General features: G+C 35.1%; 1 protein-coding gene across 3 annotated transcripts in view; it reads left to right on the plus strand.

Annotated features, from left to right (window-relative positions):
- tty (tweety) overlaps positions 1-24,285 on the plus strand; it is a 219,184-nt gene that overhangs the window by 164,848 nt on the left and 30,051 nt on the right. For all 3 annotated transcript variants that reach the window (XM_074119138.1, XM_074119139.1, XM_074119140.1), the window contains 2 exons: positions 21,233-21,393; positions 21,464-21,575. In XM_074119138.1, the coding sequence (XP_073975239.1) occupies positions 21,233-21,393; positions 21,464-21,575 (273 nt within the window). The remainder of the gene's footprint in view (positions 1-21,232; positions 21,394-21,463; positions 21,576-24,285) is intronic.

The raw sequence follows: 24,285 nt of genomic DNA on the forward strand, positions 1-24,285 counted from the left end.
AAATAAAAAAAATTTTGGGTATAAACATCATGAGCTGAATTGTAAAAATGCCAAGCTATAGAATGTATTGGGCCAGAGATACCAGGTATCCTTGCGGATGCAATGAGCAGAAATCGTTTCGACAAACTTCGCACATTTTTCCATGTGAATGACAATACAAACTTTATCTCTGATCCAAATCACCCTAATTACAATAAATTGTACAAAATTCAACCATTCCTAGATGGAATAAATAAAGTTTTAATTATTTTCATTCTTGCTAACTGGTGCCCAATGATGCCATATGGAATCATTTTCCAAAAAATGTTCAAAACATTCAAAATGGAAAAAAATATATTGATTTGTTCATTTTAAGCATTATTTATTGCAGTGAAAAAAGTTTTTTTTTCTCTCTCTCTGTATAATAATTCGGTCCGGAAAGGGTTAAGCACCTACAATTAGGACCGAAGTTCTATTTCATAAACTTTCCCTATTTATTTCCAGTAGAGTAGTTATTAAATTGGCTCTGTAAGATTTGATGACAAATTATTAAGTTAGAAAAGAAGACATGAAAAATGGGCACCATTTTGAATACTACTCTGAAGGAAGCTTAATTTTTAAAACTGACGTTACGTGCAACTCAGAAGAAAAAAAAGATATCAGTAATTTGTGTAAATAAAAAAGTAACTAGTTCTTTCTTTCATCACACCTAATAAATATGAAAATAGATAAAATATTATGTACTCACCGTGTCTTGTGGCAAAATCACTTGGGGTATGAAATAGCCTTCGCTTCAATATTATCTGTTCTCTTATCTTGTATATGATTTCTTTTTATAGTTGTTTCTTTCAGTTCTTGATTTAGGGTTAGAACGCGGTTTCTTGCACTATTTTGTTTTGTTTCTGTCTCGGTTTATGTCTTATTCAGTATTCAACAATAAAAAAGAGTATTTAGACGCGTGAATTTAAGTAAAAACAAAACAAAACATTCAACAAAATTTTAAATAATGTTATTCATTTAACTTCTCCGATGATACTGGCACGTTGCTAAGTAATTATTTATTTTTTTTGTTTTAAATATACAAAATATAAAACATGTGATTAATATTAACATAAAAAAAATCCACTGCCGCATCTATTTGGAAAATATCCAAAGAGAATATCTGCTTGTAGCAAAGCTTTTCATCAGGGTTCATTTTTTTTCGACTAACTAATATATTCTACCCCACAAAAGCGTTTGGCCACATTAACATTAATTGGAAATCTTGTATTTAATCTGTTACCGAACAATGGGAAAAACATAAAAGTCATATTTTTTTGGAAAATAATTAGTTTTTGAATGTAAAATGTAAAGCTTTTAAAACTACGATTCATCAACGTGTCCTCCTATTCATGCTGTTACCGTACAATGAATTTTAGTCATCCTTACTAATGTTTTAAACATTCACTTTGATATTTATATATCAAGTTATTCGCCTTGAATCTTGAGATATTTTGTTTGAGGTTAATCCAGGAGAAATGATCAGATGATGGAGCTTATTTCCTCACATTCCAGTCCAGTTCATCTCTCAAACGTTCGATTGGACGAAAGTTGGAAAACTGAGGTAGCATTTGAGTTAATTTTCTACGCTCAAAAAATACAATCTTTTGTTCTCACAAAAACTCTGTAAAGTTCTCTTTAACCCTTTCCAGCTCGATGATGCCATATGGCATCACTAGTTTAAAATGTATTATTTCTTGCTTAATTTTGACCAAATAATACAATTGGCATCATTTTAGTTTTCTTTCATGCCTGTTGGGGCAGCACAAGTCGTAATTTTTACATAATTCTTGCCCGCGAAAATATAATATGTTTTTATTTCATTGTTGTCAACCACCAGAAAATCGTCTTCATTACAGTTGTATTTGTGAATTTTTTTTTGCATTTTTTAAAGCTTTTTTGTTTCTTAATTATTTGTTTTTGTAGAAACTAAGTGTTATTTATCTTTAATTAGGTATGTTTCAATTTATTTAACTTATATTTATTTGTATAATCGAAATTTTAAAAATGAGTCTATATGGACTCTTTGAGCAAAACTTGACTATTAACCATTCTATTTTTTTTATTACATAGGGTATATTCTGACCTGTTTTTTTTAACATGGAGCGCATGTATACACCCGAAGAAGCTATAAAGATTATATTAGACGGTAATTGGTCAGATGTTGACTTAGAATCTTCAGATTCTGAAGATGAACAAATTGGGGAAGTTGATGCCAACGCTAATTTACCCCCAAAAACAGACTCTAATTATACCACTTTACCAAATGAAGATGAGTTTTTTACTGAGGATGAAAGATCAGTTAGTTCGGAAAATATTTCAGGAAACCCTTCCAATAATTTGCAGGATCCTGTTTTACCAACCCCTGAAGCAAAAAGGAAACCTCCAAAATTATTACGCGGGAACAACATTAGTTGGGTACCAGTTAGGGATGATTTTCACTTGAATTGTACTAATTTTTCTTTCAATAAAAAACACAATATCACTTATGGATGTGACAAGCCCATAAATTATTTTCAACTCTTTTGTTCGAATGAAATTTTAAAAAATTTTGTGGAGCAATCTAATTTATATTCTGCTCAAAAGACTGCCCAATCTATTGGCACCACAATTAATGAAATAAAAAAAATTTTGGGTATAAACATCATGAGCTGAATTGTAAAAATGCCAAGCTATAGAATGTATTGGGCCAGAGATACCAGGTATCCTTGCGGATGCAATGAGCAGAAATCGTTTCGACAAACTTCGCACATTTTTCCATGTGAATGACAATACAAACTTTATCTCTGATCCAAATCACCCTAATTACAATAAATTGTACAAAATTCAACCATTCCTAGATGGAATAAATAAAGTTTTAATTATTTTCATTCTTGCTAACTGGTGCCCAATGATGCCATATGGAATCATTTTCCAAAAAATGTTCAAAACATTCAAAATGGAAAAAAATATATTGATTTGTTCATTTTAAGCATTATTTATTGCAGTGAAAAAAGTTTTTTTTTCTCTCTCTCTGTATAATAATTCGGTCCGGAAAGGGTTAAGCACCTACAATTAGGACCGAAGTTCTATTTCATAAACTTTCCCTATTTATTTCCAGTAGAGTAGTTATTAAATTGGCTCTGTAAGATTTGATGACAAATTATTAAGTTAGAAAAGAAGACATGAAAAATGGGCACCATTTTGAATACTACTCTGAAGGAAGCTTAATTTTTAAAACTAACGTTACGTGCAACTCAGAAGAAAAAAAAGATATCAGTAATTTGTGTAAATAAAAAAGTAACTAGTTCTTTTTTTCATCACACATAATAAATATGAAAATAGATAAAATATTATGTACTCACCGTGTCTTGTGGCAAAATCACTTGGGGTATAAAATAGCCTTCGCTTCAGTCTTCTATGTTCTCACTTCTTGTATATGATTTCTTTTTATAGCTGTTTCTTTCAGTTTTTGATTTAGGTTTAGAACGCGGTTTCTTGCACTATTTTGTTTTGTTTCTGTCTCGGTTTATGTCTTATTCAGTATTCAACAATAAAAAAGAGTATTTAGACGCGTGAATTTAAGTAAAAACAAAACAAAACATTCAACAAAATTTTAAATAATGTTATTCATTTAACTTCTCCGATGATACTGGCACGTTGCTAAGTAATTATTTATTTTTTTTGTTTTAAATATACAAAATATAAAACATGTGATTAATATTAACATAAAAAAAATCCACTGCCGCATCTATTTGGAAAATATCCAAAGAGAATATCTGCTTGTAGCAAAGCTTTTCATCAGGGTTCATTTTTTTTCGACTAACTAATATATTCTACCCCACAAAAGCGTTTGGCCACATTAACATTAATTGGAAATCTTGTATTTAATCTGTTACCGAACAATGGGAAAAACATAAAAGTCATATTTTTTTGGAAAATAATTAGTTTTTGAATGTAAAATGTAAAGCTTTTAAAACTACGATTCATCAACGTGTCCTCCTATTCATGCTGTTACCGTACAATGAATTTTAGTCATCCTTACTAATGTTTTAAACATTCACTTTGATATTTATATATCAAGTTATTCGCCTTGAATCTTGAGATATTTTGTTTGAGGTTAATCCAGGAGAAATGATCAGATGATGGAGCTTATTTCCTCACATTCCAGTCCAGTTCATCTCTCAAACGTTCGATTGGACGAAAGTTGGAAAACTGAGGTAGCATTTGAGTTAATTTTCTACGCTCAAAAAATACAATCTTTTGTTCTCACAAAAACTCTGTAAAGTTCTCTTTAACCCTTTCCAGCTCGATGATGCCATATGGCATCACTAGTTTAAAATGTATTATTTCTTGCTTAATTTTGACCAAATAATACAATTGGCATCATTTTAGTTTTCTTTCATGCCTGTTGGGGCAGCACAAGTCGTAATTTTTACATAATTCTTGCCCGCGAAAATATAATATGTTTTTATTTCATTGTTGTCAACCACCAGAAAATCGTCTTCATTACAGTTGTATTTGTGAATTTTTTTTTGCATTTTTTAAAGCTTTTTTGTTTCTTAATTATTTGTTTTTGTAGAAACTAAGTGTTATTTATCTTTAATTAGGTATGTTTCAATTTATTTAACTTATATTTATTTGTATAATCGAAATTTTAAAAATGAGTCTATATGGACTCTTTGAGCAAAACTTGACTATTAACCATTCTATTTTTTTTATTACATAGGGTATATTCTGACCTGTTTTTTTTAACATGGAGCGCATGTATACACCCGAAGAAGCTATAAAGATTATATTAGACGGTAATTGGTCAGATGTTGACTTAGAATCTTCAGATTCTGAAGATGAACAAATTGGGGAAGTTGATGCCAACGCTAATTTACCCCCAAAAACAGACTCTAATTATACCACTTTACCAAATGAAGATGAGTTTTTTACTGAGGATGAAAGATCAGTTAGTTCGGAAAATATTTCAGGAAACCCTTCCAATAATTTGCAGGATCCTGTTTTACCAACCCCTGAAGCAAAAAGGAAACCTCCAAAATTATTACGCGGGAACAACATTAGTTGGGTACCAGTTAGGGATGATTTTCACTTGAATTGTACTAATTTTTCTTTCAATAAAAAACACAATATCACTTATGGATGTGACAAGCCCATAAATTATTTTCAACTCTTTTGTTCGAATGAAATTTTAAAAAATTTTGTGGAGCAATCTAATTTATATTCTGCTCAAAAGACTGCCCAATCTATTGGCACCACAATTAATGAAATAAAAAAAATTTTGGGTATAAACATCATGAGCTGAATTGTAAAAATGCCAAGCTATAGAATGTATTGGGCCAGAGATACCAGGTATCCTTGCGGATGCAATGAGCAGAAATCGTTTCGACAAACTTCGCACATTTTTCCATGTGAATGACAATACAAACTTTATCTCTGATCCAAATCACCCTAATTACAATAAATTGTACAAAATTCAACCATTCCTAGATGGAATAAATAAAGTTTTAATTATTTTCATTCTTGCTAACTGGTGCCCAATGATGCCATATGGAATCATTTTCCAAAAAATGTTCAAAACATTCAAAATGGAAAAAAATATATTGATTTGTTCATTTTAAGCATTATTTATTGCAGTGAAAAAAGTTTTTTTTTCTCTCTCTCTGTATAATAATTCGGTCCGGAAAGGGTTAAGCACCTACAATTAGGACCGAAGTTCTATTTCATAAACTTTCCCTATTTATTTCCAGTAGAGTAGTTATTAAATTGGCTCTGTAAGATTTGATGACAAATTATTAAGTTAGAAAAGAAGACATGAAAAATGGGCACCATTTTGAATACTACTCTGAAGGAAGCTTAATTTTTAAAACTAACGTTACGTGCAACTCAGAAGAAAAAAAAGATATCAGTAATTTGTGTAAATAAAAAAGTAACTAGTTCTTTTTTTCATCACACCTAATAAATATGAAAATAGATAAAATTGTATGTACTCACCGTGTCTTGTGGCAAAATCACTTGGGGTATGAAATAGCCTTCGCTTCAATATTATCTGTTCTCTTATCTTGTATATGATTTCTTTTTATAGTTGTTTCTTTCAGTTCTTGATTTAGGGTTAGAACGCGGTTTCTTGCACTATTTTGTTTTGTTTCTGTCTCGGTTTATGTCTTATTCAGTATTCAACAATAAAAAAGTGTATTTAGACGCGTGAATTTAAGTAAAAACAAAACAAAACATTCAACAAAATTTTAAATAATGTTATTCATTTAACTTCTCCGATGATACTGGCACGTTGCTAAGTAATTATTTATTTTTTTTGTTTTAAATATACAAAATATAAAACATGTGATTAATATTAACATAAAAAAAATCCACTGCCGCATCTATTTGGAAAATATCCAAAGAGAATATCTGCTTGTAGCAAAGCTTTTCATCAGGGTTCATTTTTTTTCGACTAACTAATATATTCTACCCCACAAAAGCGTTTGGCCACATTAACATTAATTGGAAATCTTGTATTTAATCTGTTACCGAACAATGGGAAAAACATAAAAGTCATATTTTTTTGGAAAATAATTAGTTTTTGAATGTAAAATGTAAAGCTTTTAAAACTACGATTCATCAACGTGTCCTCCTATTCATGCTGTTACCGTACAATGAATTTTAGTCATCCTTACTAATGTTTTAAACATTCACTTTGATATTTATATATCAAGTTATTCGCCTTGAATCTTGAGATTTTTTTTTTTGAGGTTAATCCAGGAGAAATGATCAGATGATGGAGCTTATTTCCTCACATTCCAGTCCAGTTCATCTCTCAAACGTTCGATTGGACGAAAGTTGGAAAACTGAGGTAGCATTTGAGTTAATTTTCTACGCTCAAAAAATACAATCTTTTGTTCTCACAAAAACTCTGTAAAGTTCTCTTTAAGCACCTACAATTAGGACCGAAGTTCTATTTCATAAACTTTCCCTATTTATTTCCAGTAGAGTAGTTATTAAATTGGCTCTGTAAGATTTGATGACAAATTATTAAGTTAGAAAAGAAGACATGAAAAATGGGCACCATTTTGAATACTACTCTGAAGGAAGCTTAATTTTTAAAACTGACGTTACGTGCAACTCAGAAGAAAAAAAAGATATCAGTAATTTGTGTAAATAAAAAAGTAACTAGTTCTTTCTTTCATCACACCTAATAAATATGAAAATAGATAAAATTGTATGTACTCACCGTGTCTTGTGGCAAAATCACTTGGGGTATGAAATAGCCTTCGTTTCAATATTATCTGTTCTCTTATCTTGTATATGATTTCTTTTTATAGATGTTTCTTTCAGTTCTTGATTTACGGTTAGAACGCGGTTTCTTGCACTATTTTGTTTTGTTTCTGTCTCGGTTTATGTCTTATTCAGTATTCAACAATAAAAAAGTGTATTTAGACGCGTGAATTTAAGTAAAAACAAAACAAAACATTCAACAAAATTTTAAATAATGTTATTCATTTAACTTCTCCGATGATACTGGCACGTTGCTAAGTAATTATTTATTTTTTTTGTTTTAAATATACAAAATATAAAACATGTGATTAATATTAACATAAAAAAAATCCACTGCCGCATCTATTTGGAAAATATCCAAAGAGAATATCTGCTTGTAGCAAAGCTTTTCATCAGGGTTCATTTTTTTTCGACTAACTAATATATTCTACCCCACAAAAGCGTTTGGCCACATTAACATTAATTGGAAATCTTGTATTTAATCTGTTACCGAACAATGGGAAAAACATAAAAGTCATATTTTTTTGGAAAATAATTAGTTTTTGAATGTAAAATGTAAAGCTTTTAAAACTACGATTCATCAACGTGTCCTCCTATTCATGCTGTTACCGTACAATGAATTTTAGTCATCCTTACTAATGTTTTAAACATTCACTTTGATATTTATATATCAAGTTATTCGCCTTGAATCTTGAGATTTTTTTTTTTGAGGTTAATCCAGGAGAAATGATCAGATGATGGAGCTTATTTCCTCACATTCCAGTCCAGTTCATCTCTCAAACGTTCGATTGGACGAAAGTTGGAAAACTGAGGTAGCATTTGAGTTAATTTTCTGCGCTCAAAAAATACAATCTTTTGTTCTCACAAAAACTCTGTAAAGTTCTCTTTAAGCACCTACAATTAGGAGCGAAGTTCTATTTCATAAACTTTCCCTATTTATTTCCAGTAGAGTAGTTATTAAATTGGCTCTGTAAGATTTGATGACAAATTATTAAGTTAGAAAAGAAGACATGAAAAATGGGCACCATTTTGAATACTACTCTGAAGGAAGCTTAATTTTTAAAACTAACGTTACGTGCAACTCAGAAGAAAAAAAAGATATCAGTAATTTGTGTAAATAAAAAAGTAACTAGTTCTTTTTTTCATCACACCTAATAAATATGAAAATAGATAAAATTGTATGTACTCACCGTGTCTTGTGGCAAAATCACTTGGGGTATGAAATAGCCTTCGCTTCAATATTATCTGTTCTCTTATCTTGTATATGATTTCTTTTTATAGTTGTTTCTTTCAGTTCTTGATTTAGGGTTAGAACGCGGTTTCTTGCACTATTTTGTTTTGTTTCTGTCTCGGTTTATGTCTTATTCAGTATTCAACAATAAAAAAGTGTATTTAGACGCGTGAATTTAAGTAAAAACAAAACAAAACATTCAACAAAATTTTAAATAATGTTATTCATTTAACTTCTCCGATGATACTGGCACGTTGCTAAGTAATTATTTATTTTTTTTGTTTTAAATATACAAAATATAAAACATGTGATTAATATTAACATAAAAAAAATCCACTGCCGCATCTATTTGGAAAATATCCAAAGAGAATATCTGCTTGTAGCAAAGCTTTTCATCAGGGTTCATTTTTTTTCGACTAACTAATATATTCTACCCCACAAAAGCGTTTGGCCACATTAACATTAATTGGAAATCTTGTATTTAATCTGTTACCGAACAATGGGAAAAACATAAAAGTCATATTTTTTTGGAAAATAATTAGTTTTTGAATGTAAAATGTAAAGCTTTTAAAACTACGATTCATCAACGTGTCCTCCTATTCATGCTGTTACCGTACAATGAATTTTAGTCATCCTTACTAATGTTTTAAACATTCACTTTGATATTTATATATCAAGTTATTCGCCTTGAATCTTGAGATATTTTTTTTGAGGATAATCCAGGAGAAATGATCAGATGATGGAGCTTATTTCCTCACATTCCAGTCCAGTTCATCTCTCAAACGTTCGATTGGACGAAAGTTGGAAAACTGAGGTAGCATTTGAGTTAATTTTCTACGCTCAAAAAATACAATCTTTTGTTCTCACAAAAACTCTGTAAAGTTCTCTTTAAGCACCTACAATTAGGACCGAAGTTCTATTTCATAAACTTTCCCTATTTATTTCCAGTAGAGTAGTTATTAAATTGGCTCTGTAAGATTTGATGACAAATTATTAAGTTAGAAAAGAAGACATGAAAAATGGGCACCATTTTGAATACTACTCTGAAGGAAGCTTAAATTTTAAACTGACGTTACGTGCAACTCAGAAGAAAAAAATGATATTAGTAATTTGTGTAAATAAAAAAGTAACTAGTTCTTTCTTTCATCACACCTAATAAATATGAAAATAGATAAAATATTATGTATTCACCGTGTCTTGTGGCAAAATCACTTGGGGTATAAAATAGCCTTCGCTTCAATCTTCTATGTTCTCTCTTCTTGTATATGATTTCTTTTTATAGCTGGTTTTAATGGCGCATCGACTGCCTTGGCCATTAGCGCCCACTAATAATGTTCTTTTCACTTTCCAAATACTACTCGAGCTGGGATGACACGTGTGCAGACCCATAGCTTCCAAACACTACACCTTGCTTAGCATGGTAGGGTGGAGCCCGGGTCCGCAAGATTGTCTCCACACATCCCCTCTTATTTCATCGACATTGTCGACGAGGGAGAGTGTGGAACATCATTGTGCCATCCCTTAAATAAACTAAATTTTACAATACATAACTAAATCTGAATTAATAATTTTAAATGTTTTCTATTATATTTATTGTAGGCAAAACCAAAAGTATTATAATTTCTATGTTTACTATTTGCTTGGGCTTTGCTAATACTAAGTCCGAGGAGGCTATTTACTCTACTAGCAGTTGGATGTGCAGTACTTTGAACTAATATTCCTGCACATCCCAAAATAAACTAGATCTAATTATAATTAACCTAATGGGGTTGAAATACTCGTATAAAATTTCTTTCAACCCCGAGATAAAAAACCTAACCTAAACATACATACGACTTTCTCGCCAATAAATACGTTTACGCCAATAAATACATTCACGCCAATAAATACATTCGTGCCAATAAATACATTCACGCCAATAAATACATTCATGCCAATAAATACATTCTCACCTTAATATAATACACTCATCCTAAGCATTCACACTAGGGGAAAGTACTCGATATTCCTTTCCCCTTTAAAAGAACTAACCTATAAACTAACCTAATCACTAACCTAAATTTTAAAATATAAATTAATTTGTTTTAGATACGTAAATAGCCTCCTGATGTAAGGAGAACCCTCTTGAAGGATAACGCGCTTGTCATGTGGCAGGCCTGCTGTTTCTCTCTGTGTTCGCAGTGCCTGACACCCTTCCAACACGTGCGACACTGTCAGCCTTTCTCGGCATCGCGGGCACCTCGGCCTTCTTTCGGCAATGAGGAGGTACCCATGTGTCAGACGTGTATGACCAATCCTTAGCCTTGTTAGAATCACTGATTCATGCCGCGGGTAATTCTCGACTCTAGCATTTAGCACACGTGGCCTTATATCTTTTAGTTTTTCATTAGTGTTGTCCCACTGAACTTGCCACTTTCTATTTATAATAAGTTTCATATAGGCTTGTAAATCAGTAGGACGTACAGGGATGACATCTTCAGAGGTAGTAGAGGCAGCTTGTTTAGCAGCCTGATCTGCTCTTTCGTTGCCGGACACACCTATGTGTCCTGGCACCCAGACGAATGTCACCCCTTGGCCACGTGCACGAAGATCAAAAAGTAATTTTAAAATAGTGACGACCATTGGGTCCGTCGAGAATTGATCCCGGAGAGCCATTATCGCACTTAACGAATCAGTCAGTACCAACGATTTATTATAATCTTTATCTTTTATTAGCTTTAGGGCCTGGCAAAGTGCATACGTCTCTGCCGTGTACACCGACGCGTAATAAGGGAGTGTCCAACTAAGGGTAACTCCATCGGTGTACACAGCGCTACCAACACCGTTGTCTGTTTTGGACCCGTCCGTAAAGACAGGTCTAGAATCATAATAAACACTCATTAATTTTAATAATCTTTGTCTATAGACAACGGGCGGTGTATCATCTTTTTTAAATATTGCCAGGTCCATGCGGACGCGCGCAGAGGGCAGTAACCATGGAGGGTGGGGTGCAAAGCCCCAACCCATAACTTCTCCTAATTCTATACCCTCTGCAGCTAAGATTTCCTTAGCTCGGATACTAAGGGGTCGCGTCCGCGAGCGTTGGTAACGAAATTCTTCATCGTGTAGGCTCTCGAATATGGTAGGGAATAAGGTAAGAAACCGCTTCCCCCATATTCCGGCGGTGTAAGTCAGGGTAATCTGCTCTCTTCTTAACTGAGGAGGCAACATCCCCGACTCCACATAAAGACTCTGTAGAGGACTGGTCTGGAAGGCGCCTGTAAATAATCTAATACCTTCATTATAAACTCTGTCTAATAGCGCCAGGCGTGACTTGCGCGCAGAACTGTAAACGGGGGCTCCATATTCAAGTTTGGAGCGGGTAAGACAAATGAAGATACGTTTCAAGATCTCCCGCTCAGTTCCCCATTTGTAACTTCCAAGAAATTTCAAGATATCGAGGGTTCTCCTTGCTTTTGTAGAAGTGTATTCGATATGCTCCTGCCAGGATAGCTTACTATCAAAAATGAGGCCCAGGAAACGAACGCTATCTTTATAATGAATTGGTGTGCCCTCCAAAATCAGTGTTGGAGGGGTATGATCATGCCTCAAGCGGCAAAAATGTAGGCACACCGTTTTAAGTTTTGAAAATTTAAATCCGTTCCTGGAAGCCTCTGCAGCCACTCTGTCAACTGCCTGTTGTAGCGATTCTCCAACTTCGCAAAGATCCCTTCCTGATAAATAAATTGCCAAATCATCAACATATAAAGAAATTTGAAGCGGATCTGCTACAACATCGGCTAGACTATTTATCGCCATTGTAAACAATGTAACACTTAATACCGATCCCTGAGGTATTCCATTTTCTAGGACGTGTGGGTCCGAAAGGACCGACCCCAGGCGTACTCGGAACCTTCGCGGCTCTAAAAAGCCACGAAGGAATCTCGGCATGTTCCCTCTCAAACCCCAATCGTGACACTTCCGCAGGATCGCATGTCTCCACGTGGTATCGTAAGCCTTCTCGAGGTCGAAGAACACGGCCAGAACGTGCTCCCTACGCATAAATGCGTTTTGTACGTAGACCTCAAGGTGGCTCATCTGATCCAGCGTGGAACGATACCTGCGAAATCCCGCTTGATGCTGGCTGTAAAGTCCTCTCGTTTCTAACATATATACTAATCTATAGTTGACCATAGATTCGAGGACCTTACTCAAGCAGGTGGTCAATGATATGGGCCTATAACTAGAGGGGTCGCTAGGATCTTTTCCTTCTTTAGGGATCGGTATAATTATTGCTTCCCGCCAACCATCAGGGTATTGTCCGGTCTCCCATATGCTGTTATATAATTTTAGCAGGTTCACTTTCCCGGTTATGTTCAAGTTTTTTAACATAGCATATGGGATTCCATCCACTCCTGGAGTTGTATTTTTGCATTTCTTTAAAGCGTTTTCTAGTTCTTGCATGGTCAGCGGCGCGTTGTAGGATTCATCAATGGCGATTTCAAAGTCAAGTGGCTGCTGCTCCACGTCACCTTTCCGCCTTAGAAATTCTACAGTGTAATTTTGTGAGCTGGACACTTGTGCAAAGTGCCCAGCCAATACTTCTGCTACTTCTTTTGGCTCGGTGACGACGACATCATTTCTTTTTAAAACTGGTATCGTCGGATATTTGCAACCACCAGAGAGGGCTCTTATCTTACTCCACACCTCCTTAAGGGTCGACGATGTAGAAATCGTCGACACGTATGAGGCGAGAGTTTCCTTTTTTAGATGTCTTATTAAACGCCTCTCCCTGGCTCTTAATCTTTTAAAGCTAATTAAATTTTCTTCCGTCGGATACCTTTTAAATCTGTTAAAGGCCTGCTTTTTTGCTATGTTGGCAGTCTTACATTCCGGGGTCCACCAGGGAACGGGAAGTCTTGCGACTTTCCCGCCAATTCTAGGAATGGTACCTTCGGCTGCTTGCACCAACGAATTTGTAAACCTTTTTGCATCAAGGGTGGCATCCCCTGTAAGGGGTAGAGTCACCACATTTTGTGCATAAGCAGGCCAATTTGCATTTTTGATGTCGTGTCTCCAGGGTATCTCAAAGGGCGCCCTGGAGATGGAGCTTGATAGTAAGATTGGGAAGTGGTCACTGTGATATAGTTCATCTAGTGTAGTCCATCTCAAGCGAACTGCAATGGTGGGAGTAGCAACACTCAGGTCAATTGCGCTAAAGCCTCCCGAGTGTGCGTTAAAATGTGTAGCTTCACCACTGTTGAGGGGCATCAGATTAGAGTTGTCTATAATCTCCTCAAGAGCTCTACCTCGTGCATCAGTTCTAGCTGAACCCCATAATGTGTTGTGAGAGTTAAAGTCTCCCATCAGCAACACTGGGGCAGGCAGCTGCGAGAGTAGATTCTCCAGATCACTTCTTCGCCAGAATATATCCGGCAAGTAAATACTGGCTAATGTGATCTGCAGTGGCGTAGATAGGCGCACGGCAACAGCTTGCAAATTAGTTTGGAGGGGTAGCCGCTGGCTGGGTATATTGTCCCGTATACAGACGGCTACTCCGCCGCGCGCCCTTCCACCTGGGGCAGGTTGCACCTCTTTGCTGTATACTTTGTATCCAGGGATTCGAATGGATTGCCCCGGTCTAATCTTAGTTTCCTGGAGGCACAACCCAAATGGTCGGTGTTCCGCCACCATTCGGCGTAACCCTTCCACATTACTCATATAGCCCCGCATATTCCATTGTATGATGGACTCACACATTTTGATAGTTCGATGTGACCACACGTGGCAGGAACATTCTAAATGAATTTGTTGTATTTACTAAGTTTTGAGTATTAAGATACATGGATGCTGAAGAGAGAATCATGATCACTTGTCAATCAGTGGCACACTTGTCTCGAGGCTTGCCTTTAGGCCAGCCCTTTTTTCTTCTTCTTGGGGGGTGGTCGGAAATGTTACCACCCTCCGATTCAGAGGCCTCAATATCCGTCCCCATTAGCTGCCATTGCTGCTTGGGGGAATGAGCTATTTGGTCGGAAGACATCTGCTCTTTATTAGATTTAATGCTCTTCCCCCTTATACCTACTGGATAAGGGGGTGGCATCTTCAAGCTTAACCGCTTCCTCCTGGTGGAACGTTTAGGTGGACTAACCACCTTCCACCCACCTTCGGAGGAAGGCTTGGTTTTAGGTGGTTGCAATACCACCTTTGAATCACTTCCACTAGTAGTGGGAGTGATCGTTGGTAGCCTTTCGGCTACCGGTGCCCCAAGAGGGGCATTTTGTTTTGGTGGTGGGATTTCTCCCACCTTTATAATGGTCCCCTTTAAAGTAGGGGAGGAGGTAGACGGTGGGATTTCTCCCAAGCTAGTAATAGTTCCCCTTGAGGCCGGAGAGGGGCCACTTTTTAAATGCCTCTGTTGGTTCGCAGGGGTTGAAAGGATGTGTGCCACTGTCAGGGGTGTCCTCATTTTATCTGCATATGAAACTTCTTTTGAAACATATGATCTGCTTTCAACAATAGCTCTTGCCTCATGATAGGGCAATTGCTGTATTGTTTTCACTTTTTGAATTTCTTTCTCTTTTATTAAAATTGGACACCCCGAGGATCTGGCATTATGATCTCCGCCACAGTTTACACATTTTATTGGTGGAGTGCATTCGCCCTCATGTTTCGGCTTTCCACACACGCATACCGCTTCGGTAGCCTTGCATTTCATTGATGTATGTCCAAACCTTTGGCATTGAAAACATCTCATAGGAGATGGAACATAAGGGCGTACTTTCAACTTATAGAAAGCAGCTTCTACCATTTGTGGCGGTCTCGGGCGGTCGAATGTGAGGACAAGGGAGGCGGTATCCACTAAGGAACCATCCTGCCTTCGCTTGATCCTCCTCACCTCTATTACGCCCTGATCGGCCAGACCCTCTTTTATGTCTTCTAGCTCGCTGTTTAATAAGTCCCGACAAGTGATCACTCCCTGAGAAGTGTTTAGGCGCTTGTGTGGGCCCGCTTCTAATTCAGCATCCATATATTTTTGCAAATTCAAAATGGCCCTTATTTGGGAGCGGTTATCCGCTTCAACACAAATTGAGCCATCGCCCAGCTTTCTTATACTTTTGGTTTTGCCCAGTGTACTTTTCAAAAACTTGTGTATTTTGAAGGAACATTCGTTGGAGAATGAACCTTCTTTTTTCCTAAGTATAAAAAATCTTCCCCAATTATCTGAATCAAAATCAACAAATTTAAAAATATCATTACCTCTCTGGTTGCCGCCCTTGGCTTTCTTCCTTGGCGGGGAAGAAGGGCAAAAGGGTTGCCAAGTAACCTGCATCCCCGTCGTTGAAATGTCCATTGAATTGTCCTGGTCCATGCCGTGTCGATTACCTGAAAAGCCAATTGGGTTGATATGGGATGGGGAATTGGTAGGAGGGTTTGAATTGGAGTTTGGGTGAGGGATAGGGTAATTTGGTGTAGGATTAGGATTTAAGGTAGGGATAAATGGTGGGCTAGGCCCGGTAGAATTAATATGTATATCCATGATAGACATATTTAATTCATCGAAGTACGTGGTCCCGCCTCCTCGGACGCTCAAGTGGACCCGGTTACTATCCGGGTAGACCATCGCACTTCGATATAGACCGGTGCCGCGGAAGACAACGTTCCGGTACCAGGTACCGACCCGTGCCCCCGCGACCCCCTTCCTACCCCTAGGAACCTGTCTGAGACAGTGTTCCCTAGCCGATTTCCTGAAGTAGGGGTATCCTCCAGGTGGAGCTCTCGGGTGAAGCTGAGGCCAAAGACATGTGTTGGGATAAGCTGCCCGCAGGTCAACGTCTCCCTCAATGCCCAGGATCCTCTTTTCCACCCTAGCCCCAAAGCCTCGCCACGGCCCGCGAGGGAGAGATATTTATACTCTGACTCTCGACGAGTGCGTGTCCTTGTCCGTGCAGTGTGTGTAGTCGTCTGTATAGAGTGAATGTTAAGGTGTAAATGAGTGTGTGTGGGGGGGAGCTCGAGTTTACCTGTGGGTTCGCTAAACCCAAGTAGCTGCACACAGCAACTACCTCTGCAGGTCCTAAGTGTAGTGTGCAAGTGTTAAGGTGTGTCAGTGTGTGTGTTGAAGTGTTGTTAGACTGGGATACCCGCAGGGACGCCAAGCTCCCTGAAGAAGTGGCTAGTCCACTCCCCCCTACGGGCTTTATAGCTGTTTCTTTCAGTTTTTGATTTAGGTTTAGAACGCGGTTTCTTGCACTATTTTGTTTTGTTTCTGTCTCGGTTTATGTCTTATTCAGTATTCAACAATAAAAAAAAAGTGTATTTAGACGCGTGCATTTAAGTAAAAACAAAACAAAACATTCAACAAAATTTCAAATAATGTTTTTCATTTAACTTCTCCGATGATACTGGCACGTTGCTAAGTAATTATTTATTTTTTTTGTTTTAAATATACAAAATATAAAACATGTGATTAATAGTAACATAAAAAAAATCCAATGCCGCATCTATTTGGAAAATATCCAGAGTATCTGCTTGTAGGAAAGCTTTTTTCAGGGTTCATTTTTTTTCGACTAACTAATATATTCTACCCCTCAAAAGCGTTTGGCCATATTAACAGTAATTGGAAATCTTGAATTTAATCTGTTACCGAACAATGGGAAAAACATAAAATTCATATTTTTTTGGAAAATAATTAGTTTTTGAATGTAAAAATACAAAAGCTTTTAAAACTACGATTCATCAACGTGTCCTCCGATTCATGCTGTTACCGTACAATGAATTTTAGTCATCCTTACTAATGTTTTAAACATTCACTTTGATATTTAGATATCAAGTTATTCGCATAGAATCTTGAGATATTTTTTTTGAGGATAATCCAGGAGAAATGATCAGATGATGGAGCTTATTTCCTCACATTCCAGTCCAGTTCATCTCTCAAACGTTCGATTGGACGAAAGTTGGAAAACTGAGGTAGCATTTGAGTTAATTTTCTACGCTCAAAAAATACAATCTTTTGTTCTCACAAAAACTCTGTAAAGTTCTCTTTAAGCACCTACAATTAGGACCGAAGTTCTATTTCATAAACTTTCCCTATTTATTTCCAGTAGAGTAGTTATTAAATTGGCTCTGTAAGATTTGATGACAAATTATTAAGTTAGAAAAGAAGACATGAAAAATGGGCACCATTTTGAATACTACTCTGAAGGAAGCTTAATTTTTAAAACTAACGTTACGTGCAACTCAGAAGAAAAAAAAGATATCAGTAATTTGTGTAAATAAAAAAGTAACTAGTTCTTTTTTTCATCACACATAATAAATATGAAAATAGATAAAATATTATGTACTCACCGTGTCTTGTGGCAAAATCACTTGGGGTATAAAATAGCCTTCGCTTCAATCTTCTATGTTCTCACTTCTTGTATATGATTTCTTTTTATAGCTGTTTCTTTCAGTTTTTGATTTAGGTTTAGAACGCGGTTTCTTGCACTATTTTGTTTTGTTTCTGTCTCGGTTTATGTCTTATTCAGTATTCAACAATAAAAAAGAGTATTTAGACGCGTGAATTTAAGTAAAAACAAAACAAAACATTCAACAAAATTTTAAATAATGTTATTCATTTAACTTCTCCGATGATACTGGCACGTTGCTAAGTAATTATTTATTTTTTTTGTTTTAAATATATAAAATATAAAACATGTGATTAATATTAACATAAAAAAAATCCACTGCCGCATCTATTTGGAAAATATCCAAAGAGAATATCTGCTTGTAGGAAAGCTTTTTTCAGGGTTCATTTTTTTTCGACTAACTAATATATTCTACCCCACAAAAGCGTTTGGCCACATTAACATTAATTGGAAATCTTGAATTTAATCTGTTACCGAACAATGGGAAAAACATAAAAGTCATATTTTTTTGGAAAATAATTAGTTTTTGAATGTAAAAATACAAAAGCTTTTAAAACTACGATTCATCAACGTGTCCTCCTATTCATGCTGTTACCGTACAATGAATTTTAGTCATCCTTACTAATATTTTAAACATTCACTTCGATATTTAGATATCAACTTATTCGCCTTGAATCTTGAGATATTTTTTTTGAGGATAATCCAGGGGAAATGATCAGATGGTGGAGCCTATTTCCGCACATTCCAGTCCAGTTCATCTCTCAAACGTTCGACTGGACGAAAGTTGGAAAACTGAGGTAGCATTTGAGTTAATTTTCTACGCTCAAAAAATACAATCTTTTGTTCTCAAAAAAACTCTGTAAAATTCTCTTTAAGCACCTACAATTAGGACCGAAGTTCTATTTCATAAACTTTCACTATTTATTTCCAGTTGAGTAGTTATTAAACTGGCTCCTCAAGATTTGATGACATATTATTATGTTACAAAAGAAGACAGGAAAATTGGGTACCATTTTGAATACTACTCTCAAGGAAGTTTAATTTTCAAAACTGACGTTAAGTGCAACTCGGAACAAAAAAAAGATATCAGTAATTTGTGTAAATAAAAAAGTAACTAGTTCTTTTTTTCATCACACATAATAAATATGAAAATAGATAAAATATTATGTACTCACCGTGTCTTGTGGCAAAATCACTTGGGGTATAAAATAGCCTTCGCTTCAGTCTTCTATGTTCTCACTTCTTGTATATGATTTCTTTTTATAGATGTTTCTTTCAGTTCTTGATTTACGGTTAGAACGCGGTTTCTTGCAATATTTTGTTTTGTTTCTGTCTCGGTTTATGTCTTATTCAGTATTCAACAATAAAAATGTGAATTTAGACGCGTGCATTTAAGTAAAAACAAAACAAAACATTCAACAAAATTTTAAATAATGTTTTTCATTTAACTTCTCCGATGATACTGGCACGTTGCTAAGTAATTATTCATTTTTTGTGTTTTAAATATACAAAATATAAAACATGTGATTAATATTAACATAAAAAAATCCACTGCCACCTCTATTTGGAAAATATCCAAAGAGAGTATCTGCTTGTAACAAAGCTTTTCATCAGGGTTGATTTTTTTTCGACTAACTAATATATTCCACCCCACAAAAGCGTTTGGCCACATTAATATTAATTGGAAATCTTGAATTTAATCTGTTACCGAACAATGGGAAAAACATAAAAATCATATTTTTTTGGAAAATAATTAGTTTTTGAATGTAAAAATACGAAAGCTTTTAAAACTACGATTCATCAACGTGTCCTCCTATTCATGCTGTTACCGTACAATGAATTTTAGTCATCCTTACTAATGTTTTAAACATTCACTTTGATATTTAGATATCAAGTTATTCGCCTTGAATATTGAAATTTTTTTTTTTATTATAATCCAGGAGAAATAATCAGATGATGGAGCATATTTCCTCACATTCCAGTCCAGTTCATCTCTCAAACGTTCGATTGGGCGAAAGTTGGAAAACTGAGGTAGCATTTGAGTTAATTTTCTACGCTCAAAAAATACAATCTTTTGTTCTCACAAAAACCCTGCAAAATTCTCTTTAGGCATCTACAATTAGGACTGATGTTTTTATTTCATAAACTTTCACTATTTATTTCCAGTAGAGTAGTTATTAAATTGGCTCTGTAAGATTTGATGACAAATTATTAAGTTAGAAAAGAAGACATGAAAATTGGGTACCATTTTGAATACTACTCTCAAGGAACTTTAATTTTTAATACTGTTGTTAAGTGCATCTCACCACAATAAAAAGATATCAGTAATTTGTATAAATAAAAAAGTAACTAGTTCTTTTTTTCATCACACCTAATAAATATAAAAATAGGTAAACTATGATGTACTCACCGTATCTTGTTCCAAAATCAATTGGGTTATAAAATAACCTTCTCTTGATTCTTCCCTCTTCTAGAACTTTGGTTTTGTTCTTATATTCGATTTGTAGCAGGTGTTTTGTTCAGTTCTTGCTTTATGGTTAGAATGCGATTTTTTGCAGTATTTTGTTCTGTTTCCGTTTCGGTTTATGACTTATTCAGTTTTAAACAATAAAAAAATGTATTTATACGCGTGCATTTAAGGAAAAACAAAACAAAAAGATTCCACAAATTTAAAAAAAAAAAATTATATTTCACTTCACTGTAGTTACTGACTCGTTGTTAAGGAAATATATATTCTTTTGTTTTAATTATGTAGAATATAAAACAGTTGATTAATATTAACATAAAAAAAAAATTCACTGCTATATCTATTTGGAAAATATCTGTTTGTAGCAATGCTTTTCATTAGGGTTCATTTTTTTTTTTTAACTATTAAATATACTCTACCCCGTAGCTAGGTATTGCGAATGGACACCATACAGGTCGTAGGTGCCATCCCAGCTTTAATGGCCTCCTACTGTAAAAGAAAATTTTTGAATGGCGTAATGGCGCCCAGGGAGGTTACGAAAATAGTGGTGTGTTATTTGTCGTTATAATCTGGGCAGACTTGCAATTAGGAAATCCCAGGCTCGAATTCGCATGTAGCTGCTTGTTATTTATTGGAAAATGTTAATGGTAAAGTTAGAACAACTGTACGGATAGTGAACACTACACTTAATTTGTAGTTGGATGAGCCCCGCATAAAAAAGTTCGAGATTACTTACTTTAGACTTATTGTATTAAACCCCTTCCCTTTTTTTTTTTGTTCCATTTCAAATTTAAATCCCTTTTATTAAATTAAAATGTTTAAAGAAAAACTTTGTGAGTTTTATTCAATTTTTGTATTTTGTTTTTGTTTCAGTCTCTAGGTATACTTGGGTCGATTCCTGCACTTTGGTTAATAATAACATTATTTTTACTACTAATCTACCTGTGTACAAGATGTTGCGACAGGAAACCCCGTCCTAAGCATAGTATAGTGATCCTGAAATGGACGCTGTCATTTTTCACCATGCTCTGCTGGTCGGTAAAGCTAATTTATGAGTTTATTTTAGAAATATTGTAGCCTCTATATAGTGCTTTCTTGTTATAGTGGAGCCGTAGGTGTTGGACTTTATGGGAACGATGATGTTCACAACGGCATGTTGGAACTTCTCACAGCTGGCAGAGCTATTGACGACATGATTAGCAGCGTTAAAAATCAGGTAATTTCTATTTACTTAAAAAATTACATTTTATAAGATAATTGAGTGGTCACAATAAAAATGATATGAATGAAATGGTTAGTTGAAATGGAAATATTAAAAATGAAAAATAACGAATACCCTAAAAGCCATATTTTTTTAAAAAACCTTGCATAAACTTGTATTAGAGTTGAGATTTTATTCGATTATGAAATCTTTTCCGCGATCAAGTGCTCATGCTAGTGTACTGTTTAAGGACCATCCAAAATATTCTTTAAAAAAACCTTAAGCTCCATTTAAAAACTTTCAATATCTAAATTTTAGTCAAAAGTCTAAAGGTTAACAACGGCTAAGATCTTTCGAGTCTTAAAACCGGTTTCGAGCGATATCCACCTTCAGAATGTCTTAAGTAAATATTGCAATGAGTGAATGCATTGGCATGCGCCCAAGTTCAAGACATTGCAATTTCCTGTGAAAGAATGTTTGAAACAGGTTCGGCGTAGAAGATTGTTGGAATTTTTTTTTCTCCCCCTGCAACGTTAAGGATGATATGAAGGAAATAGTTAGTTGAAATGGAGGTGTTAAAAAATGAAATTAAACGCTAATAGCCAAATTGATGGTATTGTTTTTCTAAGCCCGCTAATACCGATGTAAAAAAAAACCTTCGCTTCAATGTCTTCAATTTCAGCAACTGGTTTTATTTAAAAACTCTAAATATCAGTCCTGATCTGATTTATCTAAGGGAAGAAGAAAGTTCTCTGGGTTTGCTAGATTTTGGTATCATTCGCCTGGGGCAAACAATATTTGGCTTCTTTTAACATTATTTAAAAACTTTTTCTTTAAAATAATCACATCATAAAGCTAATTCATTAAAAAGCTTTTTTTTTTTATGATTTAAGGCGCGTCAACATCTAAGATTAAAGTGCACTGCCGGCCTCCGGCTCTCGTTACAGACAGCACTATCCATCACCGGACAGTGAGCTGTAAGAAGCTCCTAGGAAGAGAAAATCTAAGGGGTCAGCAGCTGGATTCGAACCCGGGACCTCCGCGTAGGAGTCCAGTATGCTAACCTCATAGCTAATCCCTTCCCTTAAAAAGCGTTTTGTAGTGTTGGATAGAGTAGGCGAAATACCAGGAACTTACCAAAGGACTCGTTCAAAAAAAAAAAAATCCAAAATTTAAGGTCAGAGGTGTACCAGGCTTTTTTTTTTGTTACATTCCCTTACTTGAAAGTAAGTGGTAGTGTCCCTATCGTTTCTAGTTAGCGATATCCGGGTTTCACTGAGTAATAATAATAATGTTTTAATAATAAAATAATATCAAAAGTAAAGAAATTCAGTACATTTTACGGCATGGTAAAACCGTCTGCCGGAGATTGATAATGGGTTAAAAAAAAAAAAAAAAAATACCAACAGAAAAGAAAGAAAACTATCCAAATTATAAAAAATAAATAAAGACATAATCATACAAACATATTCAATAATACTTTAAATAACCCAAATGTCGTAGTTAATTAAATATTTCCTAAATTAATCAGGAAAAAATAAAAAAAATCACATAAAAGAAAGAAAGAGAAAAATACAAAATAAAAAATAACCTCTACAAAAATGAAAATAAGGATGATGATAATAATAATAATAACTCTTAGCCCGCTATTGTTTTCGCTTTTCTTAAGCGATGTTGTCCAGTTCTTTAGAGACAGGGGAGTAAGAGGTTTTAAACTTGATGGTTCATCGGATGTTATCCTTCTTATGTTTGCGGATGACATTGTTATTTTAGCTAGTTCTCCTTATGATGCGCAACAAAAATTGGACATATTCAAGGAGTACTGTGAGGAAAATTTGTTGAAATTGAATTACCAGAAAACTAAGATAGTTTCATTTCACAGAGCTGGGAAGAAAAAGAGAAGTAAACCACTAGTTTGGGGGGACGAAAGGATTAGCTATTGCGAAGAGTATATTTACTTAGGAGTACCCTTTGCCGCCTCCGTTAAATATATTAAAGCTGCAGAATATTTCATTGGTTGAGCTCAGTTATCTTCAGGCAATGTTAGGAATATTATCTGCAGATCTAAATGCAGGTCATGGGATACAATTTATCGACTTTTTCAAACTATGGTGTCAGCTACCCTCTTCTATGCAGCTGAAATTTGGGCCCTTCGCTATCTTGACAAACTAGAAATTATTTTAACTCAGTTTTTAAAAAATCTGTTTTATCTCCCTTGCAATACTCCTAACCACTACCTTAGAGTGGAATTTGGGATGCACTCGCTGAGTACTTCAATATTCAAGAGAGCGCTTGCTTGGTGGAAAAAATTGCTTGATATGGGCTCTGAACGTCTGCCAAAGAAGGCGTACCTAAAACTGAAAGATATGGAGTCGTTAAAAGATAATAAGGTGGACTTTAATTGGGTTACACAATTACACTTCATGTTTAGTAGAATAGGAGCGGATGATGTCTGGGAGAGACAGGAAGTATCTCATGCCGAGTCGGAGGCTTTGGTAGAGCGATGGGCTGCGAATAGCATCTCAAGTGACATTGAGAAAGTGTGCAATTCTAATTTTAACCCGGTCTTCAGACATGTTAGTAACCTGGGTGCCGGGGAATATTATCTTAAATTAAATGGCCCCATTCAAAAAATTAGGGTGATCTTGCAGTTACGACTAAGCGGGACTGAGAGAATACATTTTTATATAAATGGTCATTCTTACTTCATCGATGCCACATTATT

Source organism: Rhodnius prolixus, unplaced genomic scaffold, assembly GCF_049639745.1.
Source record: "Rhodnius prolixus isolate KJV_2025 unplaced genomic scaffold, Rpr scaffold_2, whole genome shotgun sequence".
NCBI lineage: Eukaryota > Metazoa > Arthropoda > Insecta > Hemiptera > Reduviidae > Rhodnius > Rhodnius prolixus.